This window comes from Clytia hemisphaerica, unplaced genomic scaffold (assembly GCF_902728285.1).
Source record: "Clytia hemisphaerica strain Z4C2 unplaced genomic scaffold, Clytia hemisphaerica genome assembly, whole genome shotgun sequence".
In the NCBI taxonomy this organism is placed as follows: Eukaryota; Metazoa; Cnidaria; class Hydrozoa; order Leptothecata; family Clytiidae; genus Clytia; species Clytia hemisphaerica.
Window position 1 is genome coordinate 1,718,897 of NW_027103621.1, and position 21,969 is coordinate 1,740,865.

A 21,969-nucleotide genomic window follows, 5' to 3' on the forward strand; every position below is an offset into this window, starting at 1 on the left:
CATTATCAATTTTCTGAGGGACAAAATAAAGAAAGTGAAAAACGTTTCTCTTGCTGATGATATTACAGGTGCTGGAAAACTTTCAGATTTAAAGTTATGGTGGGAGCTACTGATTGAGGAAGGCAAGAAATATGGATATTTTGTTAACGAGAGCAAAAGTTGGTTGATTGTGAAGGAGAGAGAAAAGATGGAAAGTGCCAAAGAGATATTTCATGACTCAGGAATCCAATTCACAACTGAAGGAAAGAGGCACTTAGGAGCAGCACTAGGAAGTCAAGGATTTCGGGAAACTTATGCAAAGGAGAAAGTTAAACGTTGGTGTGAAGAACTCGAACAGCTAAGTGAATTCGCTAGAACCCAACCGCATGCCGCATACGCTGCGCTATGTCATGGTGAGCTGCATAAATTTACATACTTTTTGAGAACAATACCAGGAATGAAAGAATACATCAAACCCTTGGATGAAATTATTGCAGAGAAATTTATTCCTAACCTGTTAGACTCAATCATTACAGAACAAGACCGAGAACTTTTCTCATTACCGGTTAAGAACGGAGGTTTAGGAATTCCTATCCTTGCAGAATCTTGCGATCTTCACATTAATCATTCAAAAGCCATCTCTGGCCCACTCCAAGCAGTCATTGTGAACCAAAGCATTGACCTACCAAACATGGAGACTGTGAAAAGGATTAAGAATGAAAAGAAGCAAGAGAAAGTACAACTGATAAAGGATAAAGCATCAGCCATTGACCAAACCTTATCACCATCCATGAAAAAAGCCGTTGAAGACACAAGACTACCAGGAGCATCGTCATGGCTAACTGTTTTACCTCTAAAGGACTACGGTTTCTCTCTAAACAAAGGAGAATTCAGAGATGCAGTCAGGCTGAGATATAACCGAGAACTGAGGGGATTACCCTCCAACTGCCCATGTGGTCAAAAGTTTGACCTCAACCACGCCCTCAATTGTAAAAAAGGAGGTTTTGTCATTATCAGACACAACAATATCAGGGATTTCGAGGCTAGCCTTTTATCAGAAGCACATAGAGACGTCGAGATTGAACCAACACTGCAACCTATCGATGGAGAGAGAGTAGGAGGATTGAACGGAGATAACGCAAGACCAGACGTGAGAGCTAGAGGGGTGTGGAGACCTGGACAAAACGCATACTTTGATGTGAGAGTAACAAATACGAACAGTCGATCACAGGCTCAGGTGTCCACACAAAAAGCATTGGAAAAGCACGAAAGAGAAAAGAAACGTCAGTACAACCAGAGAATTATGAACATTGAACATGGTACCTTCACCCCATTAGTTTTTTCAGTGACGGGTGTGATGGGAAAAGAATGTGCAATGTATCATAAGCATCTTGCAGACAAGATCGCAATGAAAAATGACGAACAGTATAGTAAGGTGATTGGTGTCATCAGGTGTAGACTCTCTTTCCTGATACTAAGGGCGGCACTCCTTTGTGCAAGAGGAAGTCGTTCCAAAGAATCAAAGGAAATCAAAATTGATGATTTTTCTGAAATATTCAGAAAATCAAACATGATTTCGTAAAATTTCCTAATTTATATTTTAGAAAAACTATGTATTATTTTTTCTTCATAATAGCCAGTTAACTGGGGTCCTGGTAAATATAGATCAAAACTTTTATTAAAAAAAAAAAAAAATCTATATACCGCAAATACTGTCTGAAAGGTTTGCGTGGCGTAATATAACAGAGATAAAACGGCTTATGCAGGAATTTACGCGGGAAATAATTTCCCGATTCACTGAACATTTAATTCCGAATCGGGCGACCAAACTTTCACATTTTTGTCTTAAGGACGAGGAAAAACACCGAATTTAAAGGTCTCCTTCACTTGCGTGAGGCGACCAATTATATAAGTAGCAAGATGTTCGAAGGGTTAATGAAAATATTGAATGTAAACAATAGGAGATGAAATCATTTCATATGTAAAACACAAGTTAACTCATTTGTCTACGCTAGACCCTGTTCAAATTTGGTCGGAAGATTATCTTATAAGAATATGTATTCTTTCTTCATCTTGTATTATTGGAAATGAGCCAAAGACATGAGGAATTTCTTTTAACTTCAAAATCATACATCAATGTTAACGAGATTTAGATTATCATAAAATTTCAACTAAGAGAAATCTAAATCTATAAAAAGTACAACTTTTGATTAAATCTCGATTTATCGTTACATAATTATAATAATGCTAAATTACGATGTAAATTCAGAGGAATGAATGATAATTTTCTTACATTTCTTAACACTAATTTTGGAACAAGACCAAGCTTTCCTTAAACATTCCTCAACTAATTTACAAATCAACGCTAATTTGTGACCTTTTCTTCAAAGTATTAGTGGTATGACGTCATTGCAATCATAAAAACAGAAAATTACAATACAAAAAATTGGTAGCAGTGAGACGCGCATATAAGAAAAGAAGCTCAGATTTAGAAGATCATTCAATTGATCAACGGATTAGAATAGGTGGATTAAGAACTCATAGAAAACACTCCTCGTTAGGTTATCAAACTTTTTTACGAGTTTGCTAGCAATTAAAACTTGATAAGTTGTAAAAAAGTTGTAAAAAATCATTACTTTCAACATTTTCATTGGTCATTACGTATCACGTGGTACATTTTAAATAAGAAAATGCACTTTTTTAGCCCTTTCTATCCAATGCAGAAATTAGCCAAATAATTTGAAATTTATTTTCCTAATTCTAAATACAGTCTTCTTTCACCAGTATGCAACCCATTCGTGACCCATCGATAGTTTCTTAGTTATAAGACCATACGTTAATTTTCACTTATCTGAAGATTGCCATTGACAAAAGATTAAAAATTTACATTAAAACTGGTCTAGCGTTTGTTGATGCTAAAACTTAAGTGCAGGATTTAAAATATTTGCAAAATCATCAAAATTGATCGAATCATAGGACAAATTCGTTTTCGAAACTATATAAATTGGAAAATTGTTCTTATAAAAACAATGAAAAAACTAAACGAGGAGTGCGCAGAGTCATTTACAGATTTTTCTTGTAACAATTAGAAGACAATGGATCTCTCTTGGGAGCAACGAGAGAAGTTAATCCACCTATTCTAATCCGTTGAATTGATATTGTCTTTATTGTTTTTGTCTAAATATGAAGGGGTCTAAGGAATAAAGTAAAGCCAATGAAGTATAACCGAATGAACACTTTTTATTGGCTGGGAAAGGTCTCGGCTATACTTCATTGTTGATTGGCTCTGTCTTAGTTTAAGTTTATATGTACTATTTATGAAAAAACAAGGATGCACGTAATAATATTAAAACACTAATGATTACCAAGAAAATTATAATCTGTAATTGCTTAGTCTACACAATAGACAGCTCCAGGCTCCAGGTTTTACGCTCGAAACGAAGTAAGATATGATGTAGCCTATAGTTGCTTTGAAGTACCTAATATTCTGAGTACAACAAAGAAAACAAATAGATTAAACGAAAATTCACTGATGTTAAAAAACAAAAAAATGGCTTTAGTGAGGCTCGATTTATTTCAACACATTTAATATATAAGAAGTTGCGAGCTGGCTTTAAAGGCTGTTGTGACTAATAATATTAAAATTTATCAAAATTTAACTTTAAGAGGTTTGCACTCAGTCCAAATCTTCAATTTCTTCGAGAGCTTTTTCAATCTTTTCTTCATTTTCGGTTGTTATCTCATCTGTTTCACTAACAGTTTGTTCGATGTTACTCTCCTCTTGATCCGTACCTCCCTCCGTTCCGTCGACATCATCTTCGCCGTCTTTTTCATTCTTATTTGTCATCTTTTTAGCAGCTCTCACCATGTTGGGTATAATACTCGAAGAGAGATCAGCCAATTTAGAAAGGTCAAAGGACCCACTCGAAAGACCGGAAATAAAACTTGAAAACGACTTTTTCAATCCTTCCTCATTCATAGCTGCAACAATTAAATCTAAAGGTATATATGGAAGATTTTCTTGATCGACTCCGAAGGCAGTTAAGAGCGATTGTATTACTTCAGGATTCAACGCCTGTAAAGCAGTGTCTGTGATAAGTTCAGGGGATGCATTTTCAACATCAACATCTTTTAAAGCTTTATCTAGTGAGCCTCTGACGCCTGCTAAATTTTCTACAATTGTTTCAAAGTATGATATGACTTCATTATCACAATTTTTTAAAATGACTTCACCCAGTTCCTCCAAACTCAGTGATGTGTCATTGTCGCCAACGCTCTCTTCACTATGTCCATTCGATTTACCTGGGCTATCATTTATCAATTTATCCTGAGTTATTACTATTGGATTACAAATAGACATCTCCTCGCACATTTCTAAAAAACGAGGCATCAACGATTGACCTACTTTACGAAAGCGACCAACGTCCTCTTTAATAATACCACATATCTTAGACATGTGTTCAGGTAAAAATCTCGCGATTTCAACCTCAACTTTCTCTTCGTCGATTCTTGAGATTCCTTTTAATAACACATCCTTCTGATTTGCGTATTCAGCACCAACTTCCTTTTCATCAACAATGATGAGGGTGTTGGTACATCTCAAGACGATATTGCAATCATGCTGCTCAAGATAAGCGTGATTCGGTTGTTTGATAAAAATATGACCGTAGGCCACTCAAACCCTGAAACAAAGTCTGGATTCGTAATCAAAACTTTACCCTCCTTCAAAGTTTGAATTGGATCCAGATTTTTATCAACAGGAAAAACAACATTCTCCAGTTGACTGTAAAGTTCAGTTTCCTCATCACGAATATACCGTAATGGGACATCACATAAACTTTTAGCGATCAGGAGAATACCTCCAGAAGTTATTTTTCGGGCGTGGACAATGGCTTCTTCAATAGTTTTCATATAGACTGGTGGAACACCACGAGGGAAGTTCGGTGGAGTGGGTGCTAGGCCTTCTCTGTATCGAAACGGTTTCGTCTCAATGATTGATTCAGACTTCTGTACAATTTCCACGGCGTTCCGCAAATTATAAGTCAACTGCAGGAACTCAAAGTCTTCACTAAGGTCGTTTTGTTTTTGATACTTTTGGTTGGTTGCATTGGGTACAATCCAAAAGAACGAAATAGAATCAGCAATGTCTTTGATCTCTTCCATATCAATTTGCCATTCATCGAAGAACAGCGCTTTGACTTTTCCTGAAGTTATCATCTGCTTCAAGTCACTTTGTGATATCTTAAAAAGGACATAGAAGTGTCAGCATTAAAAATAATAATAAAGTAGGTAAAAAGATTTTGAGAAACTAGAAATTGTAAAAGAAAAAGGATAACTTTTTCTGCTGGTTTAAAATAAAAAGCATGACACGCTTCGTTTAAGAACATGTGATCCTTGCTGATATTAAGGGTTTTATTTCTACATAAGTGTTCCCGTTTCATATCAAACACATATTTCATATCAGGACAGTGTCTACCTTTTGATAAATTATGCTGATGTAAGCGAAAAAATGTTTTTCTTTTCCTCTTTCTGACCAATCTTGCTCCACATACGTGTCAATCCAATGTGAAAAACCTTGTTAAAATGATGAGTAAGCAAACGATATCACTCTTATTTAAAAACAAAACCTTTAAATCTGTATTTAGAATTTTCATATTTATTGGGTAGGGCTAAAACGATCGAAATAAAAAAAAGGAAAAATGTCAATTTTTAGTATCTTAAGAAAGAAAATAGACTTAAAAAATAAAAGACTTAGCTAACCTCGTTCAATTGTCTAACGGTGATTCCTCTTGGTTCAAGTTCATGTTTTACAGACCAGTAAAATAAATTTTTCATGTCTGTGCTTCCGAAGCGGCAAACGTACATCACTTTCCCTCGATACTCAGGGTCTTCATTCAACAACAGAGCTTTTTGTTTGAGAAGGAAACTTTTTCCTGTACTATAGCCACCGGTAATGATGAGTTTGTTGTAACGTGGATTGTCATCTATGAAGACTGGAAGTTGATTCTTTGAATAGAAAACTATGTTGTCTCGGCTTGACACAACTTCTATTGCATTGGTGATATAATCAAACCAAGTGGTTGCGGTGATTGGCTTTGACACGTGAAGAACAAAAAGCATCATTTGAAGAACCTTTTTCAATCCTTCGACAGGGTGAATTAAAGGTGCTTCTGGATAAATCATCTCTGGGAACTTCGACAGAACACTTGCTAACCATTGTTTAATGTCAGTGCGCATGTCAATAAAATGATGACTTTGTATTGTGAGCTTTTCTTCTTCTAAACAGACAACAGGAAAAAATGTCCAGCCCGGTCCGAACTGGTCACCTAAGTATTCTTCGAAAAGGCTTAGGTATTCATCAAGTTGATCAACAGCGTGCCCTGCCTGTTTCATACTCCGCTTCATCTCAACACCGATGATCAACTTTCTTGACCAAGAGAAAATAAGGAGGTCAAACTCTCGGCTCATACGATTTTTGAGGTTTCTGAAAATATCAGTGTTAGTAAGAACAACAAGGTCCAGCAAAGCATCAGCATTTATATCGTTGTTTTCCAAGGCTAATTGGTCGAAAAACCAACGCTCAACCTTCTCACCCCTGACTGAGAAAGACATATCAAATATCCATCGAATTTTTGAATCTCTTGGACAATTACTTTGAATAAATTCATTGCTCATTTTATTGCACGATTTTCTTCCATTTCTTGATCTTGAAAATCTTGAGAGCTCTTCTGTAAGTTCCGACTCTGGTGCGATCCGTATAAGTTCGCTAATACATCCTTTAAGAAAAGTATCAAATTTTTCGATGGTGGAGGGCAAGGTAAGTTTTTCAGTTTTGAATTGTTCAACTATCATATACATGAGCTTGACGTTTGAAAGCCAATCTTGAAACTTCTGCTCGTTTATTTTAATGTCATCACTAATGGGGTTCCCATCACTTTGAGAAGTCATGAAGCTTTCGAATTCACAGGTGAACCAGTGGTAGGGAGATGATTCGATAAGGTTATCCAAAGTTTTCTTTAAATCTTTATCGATTTCAAAATCAAGTACAGAGATTTGCGAATGTGTAGTGTCCACTACACCTTTGTTGGTAGATAACTTGTTGTCCTGCTTTTCAAATTGTTTCGATGTCCATACGGGCGGGATAAAAAGCGCATCATGCTTGGTAGGATGGAAGAGGAACGAGTCTCCGTATTCTCTTTGGAGAAGATACTCAGCAGATAGGATCGGGTCATTGAAGGTTTGGCCATTACCAAGATTAAAGATTTGTTCTTGCTTACTGAGTGATTTTTTTGAGTTTTTCAAGATTTGGTGGTAGAGTGAATTTTGTTTGGTGCATTTGCTTGGATCGATTGTTTCAGGAGCTAAAGTTGACAACCAACTTATCACTCTGTCCATATCTTGAGTACAAATATTGCTGTTTAGTTTCTTTGGAAAAATCTGAAAAATTAACAGTTTACAATTGAATCATTACAGAAAGGAAATTTGTGTTTACCAAAGCCATCTATAAAATTTATAAAGTCAAACTCCAAATAAAAAATACAAGCAAAGAAGTGACTGAACCATCCAAGGTCTCATTCTTAACAAGACATTCTAAACAGAAAATTGTTCTTTCAAAAGTTAACCAACAAGCAAAGTGCATGTTAGAAAAGATTGTATAAAAATCATTCTCGAAGACATACAACTCAAGCAGAAACATCATATGATACGCAGAGGAGTTTTAGAATAAACATATTTTGTTTAGTTGATGCTAACAATGTCAACAGAAAATAGTGATAACTGGGAAAAATGAAACGAACCAGTTTCATTCGAAAACAACTAGCTGACCATTATGACTCTATTGATTTCAATACTAATTAGTCCACTGTTACAGAAGTTTTGTTACAAAACATTATTTCTGACGTTTGCGGTTTTTAAGAGGCAATGATCCTTGAACATGCAAATCCATCTGTTATTGTTTATCTTCAACTCGACTACTTTTGAATGCGTATGGGAATTTCCAAGCCAGTCGAGGTAATCGAGATAAAAAATATCACGAGATTTTGAACACAATAAAGTATAAACAATGTTTTTGGTCTCTTTCCAACAGTTTGTTTATACTTTGTTGTGTTAAAAATCTCGTGATATTTTTTATCTCGATTACCTCGACTGGCTTGGAAATTCCCATACAGTACGCATTCAAAAGTAGTCGAGTTGAAGATAAACAATCAAAGTTGTGTAATTTACACAACTTTGATATTGAAAAAACAACAACGGTTTTTAAGAGGCAATGATCCTTGAACATGCAAAAGGACTGGTCCAAATCGAATTGGTCATTACAAAACCCGGATTTTGTGAAAGAGCCGTGACATAAAAGGTCACTAATAGAATATAAAAAACAAATAAAAAAAGAAATAGTCACTGCAGGGTAGAAACAAACTAAGGGCTGCTCGAGCGGCTACAATTTCGATAACAAATCTATTTTATTGAAAAATCAATCCATCTCAATCTTGGACATCGATATCATTTATGTTTTCGTGCAAAAATAGAAAGGTGTGTGAGAAAAAATGCCGGAAAAAATCTTCGGGCAAGAACGAAGGTTAATGTAAAGGGAATATTCATCTTGAACAGCTGGTGACAATCAACGAGACTTCATTTTCATTTAAGGTCTGTCTCGATATATTTTACAGCGGAGACAAAAAAAGTTGTAATTTTTGATAGAATTCGAATTAGATAGCGGTTTTGTACTCGTTGAAAAGATAATCCGGAGTGAAATATTATCAAAAAAGTAAAAAAATAAGAAAATGGAAAAACGAAGATGGAAAAACGAAGATGGAAAATGAAGATGAACAAGTGATACTTTTATGGACCTACCTGGTTAAGCATTTAACATGTGTATATAATTGATATCTATGCGACGTGACCATTAAACAATCATTCAGAACACAATTAGTGACGATCTATCAAAATTAGTCGTTTGTTTCTTAAAAAAAAGACGTTTAGAAACAAAAATTTAATGCTCTTGAAATATTCTTTCATATTCAAGACTTTGTGAGCAAAAACAAACATATATCTCATTAAAAAATTGAGTAATTTGACTAAGAACATTGATGTATGCTTATTAATAGTGATTCTTATAGATAAACATGCGTTTTTTGAACCAACAAATTTTTTTTGCAAAAATCAGCTTGAGCCATCTTTTACCTATGATGGTACCCTACTTTCATGCAAAAAATCAGAAAAATTACTAATGATCCAATTTTCACAAAGTCCAAAAAACCCTTTTTTTAGCCGTTTTTTGGTCCAAATTTTGCCCAAAAACATTTTTTTTCGAAAGTTGGGCTCCGTTACATTCGGGGGTTTATAGTCATGCATCTTTGTGCAAAAATCATAAAGAATGAAAGAGTCAATCTCGAGAAAGGCTAATACCTAAGTACTTGATAATGTGCTTATAAAAAAATATCAAATTTGGCCAGTTTTTCTATAAGAACAAACCGAGCAACCAAAATTTCCTGTCTTAACACACAGTCTTCAAATCTAAACCCTCATGAGCAAAAAAAAACATCTATCTCATAAAAAAATTGAGTAATTTGACTAAGAACATTGATGTATGCTTATTAATAGTGATTCTTATAGATAAACATGCGTTTTTTGAGCCAACAAATCCTTTTTGCAAAAATCAGCTTGAGCCATCTTTTACCTATGATGGTACCCTATTTTCATGCAAAAAAAAATGGAAAAAATTAATGATCCAATTTTTCACAAAGTCCAAAAAACCCTTTTTTTGGCCGTATTTTGGCCCAAATTTGCCCAAAAACATTTTTTTTCGAAAATCGGGCTCCGTTACATTCAAGGGTTTATAGTTATGAATCTTTGTGCAAAAAATCATAAAGAATGAAAGAGCTAATCTCGAGAAAAACTAATACCTAAGTAATTGATAATGTGCTTATAAAAAAATATCGAATTTGGCCAGTTTTTCTATAAAAACACGCCGAGCAACCAAAATTTCCTGTCTAAACACACATAGTCTTCAAATCTAAACCCTCATGAGCAAAAAAATACATCCATCTCATAAAAAATTGAGTAATTTGACTAAGAACATTGGTGTATGCTTATTAATAGTGATTCTTATAGATAAACATGCGTTTTTTGAGCCAACAAATCTTTTTTGCAAAAATCTGCTTGAGCCATCTTTTACCTATGATGGTACCCTATTTTCATGCAAAAAATCAGAAAAAATTAATTATCCAATTTTTCACAAAGTCCAAAAAACCCGTTTTTTGGCCGTTTTTTGGCCCAAATTTATCAAGAAACAACAAGAAAGTTTTTGATCATAATATTCCACTCCTGTTTGTCTTTTTAACAAACACAAAACCGCTATTTAATTTGAATTTTATAAAGTTATAGCCTTTTTTGTCCCCATTGCAAATTATAATGAAACAGACTTTAGCTAGGTAACGGGTAATTAAAATGGAGCCGAAATAATTTTGGTCTTGGACCTTTCCTCTAATTAAAAAGCAGAGGAAATCAAAATCCAACCACCATTGTTAAGTTGAGGTTTAGTGGTGTGGAAATAGCAACAGATTGTGCGATTACTCAACTCGCCCAATTCATGGTGTTATATTTAACATAAGAGCATCGGAAATCATCAAATTCAATGGACCCTTACAGTGTTTTCTTACAATAGAGCTGACAGTCGATTGGCTGACGTGACGTATGTAAAATCAATCAAAACATCACTTGCACAACCAATGAACTGTTGAATCCTTGATATAATGTCAGAAGACATAAGAGACAGAAAAGTTTTGCGTTATCCCGTCGAGTTCCCAACATCTTGAGTAAGCATATGGTTCAAGTTGACCATGTGGCCTTGAAGTACAACCCTTCAAAGACCAATTACGTTGAGGATAATCGCAAATTTGATTTAGACTAATGATATGAGCTTTGAACAGAAACCAAACAAAGCAAACCAGAAAGTGATGATATATGGTATTTTTGGGGGTGGAGTCAGCCCCCGCTTAAGCAACATATGGAGCTTTAAGCTCTACTAAAGACTCAAACAATACCTAACCAATTTGTAATACAAAACTTTATAAAAAGTCGTTTGTTTTGAATACCAAGTATTAAGGCAAAGTTTAAAATTGACGGAGCAGTTGTTGCTTTCTTTTTCTTAATTGAACTTATAATTTTGATTTTATCTTTAATTATTTCATATCTATAAGTCGTCTCGAACTCGCGTGACTTTTGACATCGGATTTCGAACATTTTTGAAGTTCTTTCACGATGACTCGAAAAAAATTAGAAAGAATAAGTTGATGGTTGCAAAACATATATGACGAAAAATAAAGAGCAATATATATCATAAACATCATGTCAGCTTACAAGAAGGCTATGCACGCGACTGCAAGCGTGTTTTAAACCTTGGTTAAATAACAATTTTCAAATCTCTATTTATGCTTTCTGGAGTCGATGTCATTGATAGTGTCTTTCACTTCCCGAGCCTTCAGGCGTTTCTACCTTTTTCAGGTTTAATTATAGTCTAAAAAATGTTTATGAATTTTTTTTAACTTATTTCCAGTATTTTAGTGCAATATTCTAGAAAACAATGAAACATTCGTAGAATGTTCTAAAAATGTATGGATTTGAAGCCTTCTGTACTCAATAGCACTTCAAGTTCTTCAAGCCTTATGTTTTATAGAAAAAGTGTTTAGATATGCCACTTCTAATACCAGGTACCGTATACTGAGATTAGATGTAACAAATAAGTTTGTTCCAGAAGGTCCATTACTCGAGTAGACAAATTTTGAAATTTTCATCCGCAGAATCTTAGAGATGAAAGAAACTCATTGATTGAATACTTTTTGGACTCTTAATGCGTAGGTAGGTTACTGTGGTTACAAATACATAAATAAAGTGGCAGTTTCAGGGAAGTACTTTTTGCGTTTTATGGTTGAAATAATTTTGCAATCACCCATGTCTGTCTTTAAATGTATAAGAGTTTTCACATACTTCAAATATTACGCTTAGGGTGACTAAAGGCACTGACCTCAGCAAGCCAGGGAAAATTACTTAACAAGATCGTAAATCTATCAATAAGGTCCAATAAATAATATATTTCATTCAAAGTGTCGAAGGAATCTGTCATCAAGTTTCGTATCATATTGTGAGGTCTGTTTATACCAATAAAGCAATATGAATACAAATGCAAGTATTGCTGTTGGGTTTTGAAACTCTCTAGAAATCAATTTCAGGGAATTTTAAGTTCAATGACACCGATGGTCTCCAATCCGACGAAAAAGGTTTTTGGGGAAAAAAAAAAGAACATCCAATTAATTAAAAATCAAATGGATGGGTTGAGCCAGTAAAAAAAGAGAACAACTAGTTTGATGAGATTCCCACCCCTCTTATTGTGATGATGATGATGATGTCGTCAATGTCATTTAATACCCTATTTCGTTGTAATTTAGATCGATTTCGATGTCAGACGCCATTAGACAATGAGACAATATGACATTTCTATACTGTTATCAGACAGCAATTTCGTTTTTTTCTTTTTCTGTACTGCTTGCTCTTATTAACCCCTCCAATTGAATTGTAAAGGATTAGTTTCGACAATTTAATTTAGATTGCTCTTTTTTACTTTCCCATTTGGATGAGATTGAGTATACCCTGCTCCTCCCCGTTTAACGATTTCTATAATTCATGAAGAAAGAAACAGGATTGAGGTTGTAGTTCAAATCTCGTTATTAAGGTGTAACAAACTGAATCTAAAATGAGATTTCCGATTGTCTTAAATATCACCTAAAATAGATATTTTTTTTGAGATTGTTTGAGGCGAATTGACCCTCCTCTTTCGTAAGGGTCACCAGCTCCTTGAAAGGGGATTGGGTTCAAGTTTAGCAGAGACGGTCCATTGTAGCGCTTACTTGGTCAATATCCTTGTATGGGGGAATCCTGCAGGGAAACAAGATTCAACTAAAATATTTCGAACAAATATTACATTGAATCATGGAGGTATAAAGAAACAGGAGAAGTATGCTATTGTAACCATGCTCGCCCTACGATTAAAAATATTACAAGGTATGCATGCTCATAATCTCATATATCGTGCATTTTTAATGAGCTCTTTTGTTGATAGGTAAAATCTTATTGGCTAACTTAAGTGTTGGAAATAAAATGGGACGAGATTCATTGTTTCTGACATTGGTGTAAGAAAATATTTGGATTAAAAAAGGGCCTGTAAACTTTGCAATCCTTCATCAAATGACAAGATTTTTCGATCAACATTTTCTTCAAGGTGAACTCTATTGCTTAATACTTACCTCCAAAATTCTCCAGCGACTTTTTGTCTACAAATTGGGTCTGAAATTGTGTGTGCTTATAAAGAACTTTTCATTTTCTGGCTTGAGAAAATATCTTTTCAAACAAAATTTAATGGATGACAAAATTGAACGCAAACTTATTTTGTGGAGCTAAATTTTATTTTATTCTTGTATATTAGAAGGCTGGAAATCTTCGATGCTGATAGTAAGAATGTTCAGAGCAAACTTGAGTTCTACTAAAAAGTCCTATTTCATCGGGCGAGCCTAGAATTTCTTTTGATTTTTTACATAAAAGAAATCAAAAAAACTTTAACGACCAATTACCGACAAATTCATCTCCTGTCTTTCTTTATACCTCTATGATTGAATTAATATGTGTAAAGGCGACAAGAATATCAAATTTAAAAAGGCCAGGGTCAACAGGAGGCACTTATGCAAAACCGTTATGTGTATAATATTTCATTGGTCAAAAATCGTATTACATTTGGTCGATACCACAAAACTTAATACGATTGTCTCCATTTATAGCTCTCAAAATACTCAATTATGTAACTTTAGGGTAAAAAGAACCCAACTGGTTTTTCTGTCTAGGTCATGCTAATGGATACACTACTTTATTACAGGCCCGGCGGAAACAGAGAGACTGGGGAGACTTGAGCATTCCCATTTTTGAGTAAATGAGACTTTTTTTTCAAATTCCTAGCGAATTTATCTCATTTTGAGCTTTCAGCCTCCCCACTTTTATGGTTTTTCCGTCGGGCCCGTATTAGATACCAACGAGGCTGAATTGAAAAGTCATTGAAGTTTTATCGTTTTATCGTTTTTTAAAACTTTTAGTTTTGTCAGTCGATCAGTTACAGGAAAGTTACCATTGCATTTTAACTAGTGTCAGCAGGGGAGCTGCATAGAGAAACTTGACCATTTGATCGAAATAACTTATAGATTGAGGTAATGTTAAGCAACCTTACATAATCTTTGTAAAATCTGCAAACTCATTGAATCGTGAATGATTCCAGAACAATTTAGAAAGTGGCGCCAATATGCATTGTGGAAAATCAAAATATATCGGACGGAGGATCGAGACAAAAATACCATTAGATGCTAGAAATTTGTGGAAAATCAAAAGATATTTTGCACGATTGGACAATTTGTAAGCATTTGAACGAGTAACGGAAATAGTACAAAATGACCCCCCTTGTACTTAATGAGAAAGATTGCACGGTCTGCCGTTTAACAGATTAATTAATGACGGAAATTATTTACAAAATGCTTAGTAATTAATTAAAAATAAGTTTCAATTTAAAGAAACCCCCGTCTTTTGTTTGAATCGCACAAAAATATATCGTAACAATTTGAATAAGAGGAAGCGTTACTTGAGTGGTCTTTCTGTGCTTTGAGTTAGGATATGACACCATCCCACGTGTAAAGAATTTCAAATATTGTGTAATTTCATGGCTGATAAAGCAGCAGAAAATCACCCTCGTCGTTCAAAGCCTAACATAAAATCACCCAGAGAAATTACATGAGAATTACTCAGCAAGTTCAACACTAAAAAGTGAAAGCCACCGGGAAAGGGGAAGCTTTATGAAAAGATTAGAGTCTTCTAGTTGGGTCTTGTTGTTTGAGAATTTTTCAATAAAAATAAAAATATTTTTGAAATTCAGAAGAATTTGTCGTTTTTTTATTATTTATGTTCTCTTAATAAGGTTGCAGCCAGTACAGAGAATCAACTTGAAGCCAAAACGGATCAAACTTATTCAATTGCATTCCCCATCTCTCAAGAACTACTCGAAGAATATTTTGAAAACCCTTTGGATTTTTTGATACTTTAGATAAACATTGCAAATATCTCACCTAGAACGATAATCTAGCCCGCATACCTTGACGAAGATCAATAACGATCCAATTGTAAGAGGCTACAATGCTGGACGAAAGGTTGTAGATAAATGAAATTTCAGTGAAAAATGATGAGAAATAGAGCAAAATGACTCTTCAATGTGTCTGATAGGGGATGGAAGTTAAGAAAAACACTTTTGAAGTCATTGCATTGCTTTTGCATTGCTTTTGAATTGCTTTTGAGGGAACCACAAGCAAAAAAATCAGCTTTTTGATACTGGTGTAAGCCAGTTAATCAAGCCCTTGTGGTTTGCCCTTGCGGTTAGACTGCAGTGGGTGACTTTCAAAGACTTTGGGATGTCTACAAACCTTTTGTCCAGCATTGTACAATGGAAGGGATTTCGACGAAAGTCTATGATCTAGCTATTCCATAAATCGGTCTTATTACCAATTTTCTTGCTCTTACATGGGACAGAATGGATATAAAGAGCTCAAGACACATTCTTATTTGTTATGGTTGAAGTATGATAAAAATATCCAACGGTACTTCGTTAGACAAACAAAGAATTGAAGAGAGTTAAGGAGAGAGGACTTGGCAAAAGCCAACGCATTCCTGAAATGCCTCCACACTTTAAATGTTTAGCCAATCAAATGTTTCTATATTTCCATGATAAGGCCACAAGTGGTAAAATTCCACAATAACTAAAGTTGTTTTGAAGTCATCATATGGATGTTGTACGAACGATTATCCTCATTGAACGAATCATAAACGTTCACTGAACAAGTCAAGCGAGAGAACTGGCAATTGTTGGAGGCAACTCTTGAGAGGTTCCGGATGTAAGATCTCAAAATAAGATTCCCCATATGCTTTTTGCGCTTAAACAAGACTGCCAAGAAATCGACGATTGACGTTGATTGATCTATTTTAAAAGGTATTCCCTTTATCTCCTTCAAGCTTCTGAAAAGTCGTGAATGGTCGCTAAAGATCGAAATGTATGACAGTAATATTAGCTTTTAATGAAAAGTCACATCTTTCACAGCCATCAAAGCATTATGTCGCGACATGTTTTGCAGTAAGTTATTAAGATTCTAGAGAATTGAAATAAAATACTTCAAAGGAAATTCTTCACAACCATCGAGTTCTTTGCAGAAAATTACCTTTTTAACGAACGGATTGTCAGAGAGGTTTAAATGAGCCTCTTATGCCAACAATGAATACGTTCAACAAAAAGTAATTATCCAGAAATGATCAAAACAAAATGGAATTGTTTACGTTAGTACTGCCAAAAACTAACGGACATCAAGAGACAAAATACCAAGCGTGGGTAGAGCTTATCTGTAAACGCACCCTATATCTACAGAAAGTTCAAAATTAATTTCCGTCCGTTTATGCTACGTTATACGCGAGGGCAGCGTTAAACGTTGAACGTGGTAGTAGAAAGAAAGAGGCGGATACAAAAGACTTGGTTTTAGACAATTGCAAAGGCCTATCTTTCAAAATATTGTTCACGCGTTCCTCGTGTTAAAGCAACCCTGTATTAGACAGACAGAGATTATGGATATCTCGCAGAGATGATCACAGAGGTTTTGCTACAAATGACGTAAAAGCTGCACACGAATATCTTTCAAAAATAAGCATCGTGACTCATTCAGTCAAAGACCTATTAAATACACATTATAATAAGTACTTTGCAAAAGATCCATCCTTTTATGTGACCCTTACAGTGAATTAATTTGTCAAATTTGTCAAGCCGTGTACATGGATGCTATAAATACTATATGACTAACTTGACCCTTGCACATTGAACAGACTTTTACCTCGGAGTATTAAAGAAAGCCAAGAGAAAGAAAGGTCTTTATTCTATGTTTTGGGGCAGCCTGATACCTGAACTATTGAAAAAGCAAACCTAGACAAAAATACATTTTTTGATCGAAGAATAAGTCTTTTTGGGTATTTAGCGGGTTTAACGGCTTACAACCGTCAATCACTTCTCTAGATGATAAATATTGTGTCGGAGGGGAATTTTATGAATAGAGTTATGTATGAAAGTATCAGTTTTTGCAAAGTAATGTTAGAGCAGCAGAGCTTTGAGACATTTCATAACTTCCCATCAACAATCTCCAAAATTGATATATTTCTCAACGTAATAATTGGCCAAAGAGATGGATAAAATCCGGTATTTTTTGCATGTTTATGTTAGTTTAAGTGCTGACCGAAACAAATAAACTGTTTACTATTTTCTAAATACCACACAAATGGAAATCTACGTAATGACATTACGTAATCGATTATCCACAATAAATCATATAATATACTTAATAATTAAAAAGACTTTTACAAAGGTGCCTTTTCGTCTCTAATGAATATAAGGGACAAGGATTTTCAGATTTCCACCTTTTTAGAGACTCAGTTTTGTCCCGGAACTAAAATCTAATTATATATTTGTAATCTTTAGATTCTTTTTCATTTAATAATCAAGAATTGTTCCCGAGGGTGAATCGATCACTGCTATCTTGCAATCTTCATCAGTCATATTAAATTTGATAGCATTAAATCAAGATGCAAGTATTTTTTTGTCGAAAGATGCTTTTGGAAATCGCACGATCAAAATAAAGTAGTTAGGTGAGGTTGAGTGAGTGATTGACTACTCATTATAATTCCATTGCATAAGATTTACCTTTTTCACTGTAGCGTGACTTTGCTGAATGAAGGATGGAAATTTTATTTTAGAGATTGCTATCTTTGTAAATTCAATAAGTAGCCAATTCTCTTCCTTCTTTCACTTGACCCTAAGGGCCTGACTTGATTCAATAAAAATGAATAGTCTCCGGTATGAAAACTCTGACTAAAATGTTCCAGGTATTCGTCACAGATCTTCGGTGAAAGGTCTTCACATGTTTGATTTCAACATACATCAAGTTACGATTCCCAATGGATGTAAACAATAGAAGTAACAATATATGGGAAAGAAAATTTTATTACGGTTTGACTTCTCGCAAGAAATGTCGGCGACAGTACGTTGTATACGTTTGTCAATCTTTGATAAACCGACTCGACATTCATTTAGGCGTTGTTGACTTAACTGAAAGATAGAAATCCTTTAAGTCTTCTTTCGTGTGTTTTTCTTCTTGATATTATTAATTGCCGAACGAAAGGCGCATTGCAATGCAAAGAGAAAGCAAAGAAGGGATGAGCATGGATGATTTCTCTTTGAGGGCTTAAACATGACCTCACTGTCAACTGTGTGATGCCCTTCATGTGGTAAAACGAATTTCCAATTTTCAATTCTGAACGTTAAGTGATCTTTCTTTTAACAAACACCGTCAAGGAATCGCAGTTAGTTGCCTTCTGAGATCGAAGGTGTCTCTGTCAATAATAAGGAAGGTATACTTTTGGTCATGAATAAAATTTGATTGGTTTTGATCTCGACAACTTAAAATCTGGCATATCGAAGGAATACGAGACATCCGTGGTTAAACATACCCTAGCGAGTGTTTTGCAAACAGAAATGAAACAGGTGTTTTGATTTGTTAGAGAAGGATCAATCTTTTCAAACAGATGTTTTCGAAATCCTCTCATAAAACAGCCGTATTATGCGTTGATACCTGATGAGCTGTATTTTGCAAAGAAAGCTTTCTTTGTGCAATATTTTTTTGATGCATAAACCCTTTGATTTTTCAAGATTAGTTTGATAACACGTTAGTGCTAATCAAAATAAAGCCCGACAAAATCCTGCATTTGTTTTTGAATGTAACTTTTGTTCAGTCTATCCACCTGATTGAAAAACGTATTTAGGAAAACAATTAGCAATATTGGTTCCATTAAAATCTCGGTTGAAGTCTGTATGTTACAAGAGCTGCGAGGCAGAGTTACCAGTCTCTGGAAATTCTAGCACTTTTTTTAAAACCCTTGATTTTTAAAAACGGGTTCCATTTATTGCATCTATCCAAGGAATGCAGGTATAAAATGAACAACTCGATAATGTCTAAAAGGAGCAATCCGCAAGTCTGGTTTCACGCTAAGCCAGCATGAAAATTGGCAAGTTGCATACAAGTTGTATAGTCACAAAAACATCAATCATACAACGAGCATTATAAAATGAACATAGTTCTCTAGAGATAGTTGCAATATCAAAAAGGATGTCAAATTGATTCACTTTCTAAGAAACATGCTAAGAAAAGGTGGCATTTTCATTGAGACAGTAAAACACCCACCTCTAGTGAATATGTAAAACGTATGGGCGGTCTCAGATTACGAAACAACCATCTTAACATTCGAAAGGGATGCTATCGCTTACAAGCTTCAAAATTAAAAATCCTTGAGCGAGCTTCAGCACATCCACTACATGAAATAAGTTAGATGTTTAGTTTTAATGAGACCACCAGAAATATCGTATTTAAAAATGTATCCAGGATATCGTTCTAAAGCTCGCAATTTAACTCGAAGCAAACAGATTTCCTATGGACGCAATCAAAAAAGATGCTCAAAATAACATGAACAGACGTTTTAAAGGGATTATTCCAGGCTAAGCCTTGTAGACATATACAGAAAAATATAAACAATAACAAGGTTAAAATGGAGGGATGTTTTGCATGCATAACATACCAGAGAATTTCCGATGTCAACAAAATAAAAGGGATAATAACCTCCTGGAAATATCATAGTCTACCTCAGGGAGCTGAGAATAATTAGCAGTATGTTAATTAATATAGTAACAAAATAAGGGAAGGTGTAAGAACACTAGGGAAAAAGTAAAAAAATGAAGGAGAAGGAAGATAAGAGAAAAACCAATAAAAGGATTTATCATGACGATTCTGCGTGAAAAAGGCTTACTTACAATGGTAGTTTGTTTGTGTAAAATACAAAATGAAGAAATATTAAAAAACATTACCCCCGGATGACTCTAAGGAAAGCTAGTTAAACTATCATAATATCAGGGGGTGTGATATGAACAATGCAACATAATCATGACTTAGATCATTGTATCAATATAATGCATTATTTTACCGGTTCTAATTTCCCTAATTTGTTGGCCACCGGATACATTTTCGGGGATTAAATCTTCTGCTTGAACATCAGGAAGGACAGCGCGTATCCAACGAAAAGAATAGAAAACAAAGTTTATTTGTGTTCGAGGATACCATTTTAAAGAAAAAGAAAATTTCTTCCTTCTAACCATAAATGGTCATTTAATGGAGGACGGACAAAGACCAGTAAATGTAACACATGGAAGAGCTCGGTTGACTCACCGGGAAATTAAGTATGATGCATAGAGCTGGAGAAGTCAATCTTCTTTCTTTATGTTACAAGGCATTAAAGATTGTTACGAGTTGAACAAAGTTTTATTGTTAGAAACACTGAGTGACTTTCGAATGTAATATTGATCCCATCTTCACAGAAACAGGGTAAACAAACAGTATCAAGCAGAGAGTTGACATCAACAATCCTTATGAAATTAATTGAGCACAGAATCAATGGATGTAGCAGCTGATTAGTGGTGCAAACCTCCCACTGTTCCCACTGTCAAACAAAGCAGATCTGTTTCACTCATTTGTTCCTTCAGTGAACCGATTACCAACACTGGCTCCTTATCAGATCATGGGGAAACAAAAAACATTGATTAAAATAGTGCAAAGTAAAGATTTTAAGCTGAAGATTGCTCAAAATGTTCCATCTGAATGATCTATATTTGTACATAGCATACCATCACAAGTTAGTATATGTTGATAAAAATCAAACTTTTCACTTCATCCAAATTTGATTTAAACAGAGGTCAAAAGAAGCAGACATGATGTCTATAAGAGAATTTCCATAACTTTTGTAGCAATTATTTATTGGCAATAGCATTATGGGTAATATTGCCAACACCTCTTTATATAGGAGAATATCATTCATTACTTCTAACATCAAAGAGTCTTGGCACTGGAAATAACTGATAATGTATCTTTGTAACGAGACATGTCATTTTAAGAGGAGCCTTACGTAAATATCGGAAAACAAACTATTCCTATAAAAGATTTAGGGCTTAAGATCATCAAAACGATCCAACGATATTTTCGAGCAACAAAAATGTTGATCTAAATCCTATTAAACAAACAAACTTAAACAATGGAGAGAGTGAGAGAGAGAGAATCAATTAAAAAGTAATCCACGGTTAGAAATCATATTGTTTGACCCACCCAAGAAATTTAAACCTTTTAGAAAACTTCAATTCAAGGTAATAAGAGGTTTTAACTGAACGCTGTTAGAATTAACGAAAGATCGGAAATATCTGCCGCCACCTTTGTTTTTCACAAATTACATTTTGAGAGCCTGATACCTCCCAATTACCTCAAACGGTAGGGTTCTTGACGCATGCTTTGTTTGAAAATCAAGCACATTTCAGCCCAATGGATTTTCCCCAGTTAACTTCTATTGAGATTGCGTACAATGATTTATAGTACGTTTGTTTTTGGATACGATCCAGTGCAAAAAGAAGAAACGAAATAGGGAAAAAAGTATTTCCTTGTTTTACAGAACTTCTGTTCACAGCCCTACTCAATGTTTGTATGAATGTGAATTGTTGCGAGAAAGAGACTGGAGGAGTTTTTTGAAACCAAGAAAGAAGTAGTTCAAAGTCCAGCTTTCGATAAACACTTGTGCATTTGATTTATTGGGAAAAAAAGATGAAGAAAATTACATCTTAATAATTTACGTTTTCGAAAATAGGTCATCAATCACGCATGCTCATTAAAGTTGACCACATTCTGTTGCTAAGGTGACGTGGAATTTTTGGTCGAAAAACATTGGGAATGATTGTCATGATTGGGTGGTTCAAAATCGACGCATTTTAAAAAAAACGTCAAACAATAAAAC

The 21,969-nt window shown here is 34.6% G+C and overlaps 2 protein-coding genes across 2 annotated transcripts in view; both read right to left on the reverse strand.

The window, feature by feature from the left end:
- The window catches only part of LOC136802342 (TBC1 domain family member 9-like), a 73,819-nt gene that overhangs the window by 17,688 nt on the left and 34,162 nt on the right, over positions 1-21,969 (reverse strand). The gene's annotated exons all lie outside the window — the stretch shown is intronic.
- LOC136802340 (uncharacterized) lies at positions 4,579-7,412 on the reverse strand. Its single transcript, XM_067059065.1, has 2 exons — positions 5,740-7,412; positions 4,579-5,220 (listed from the first exon to the last, which is right to left on the reverse strand). The coding sequence occupies exons 1-2, from the start codon at positions 7,372-7,374 to the stop codon at positions 4,579-4,581; spliced, it is 2,277 nt and encodes a 758-aa protein (XP_066915166.1). The 5' UTR covers positions 7,375-7,412.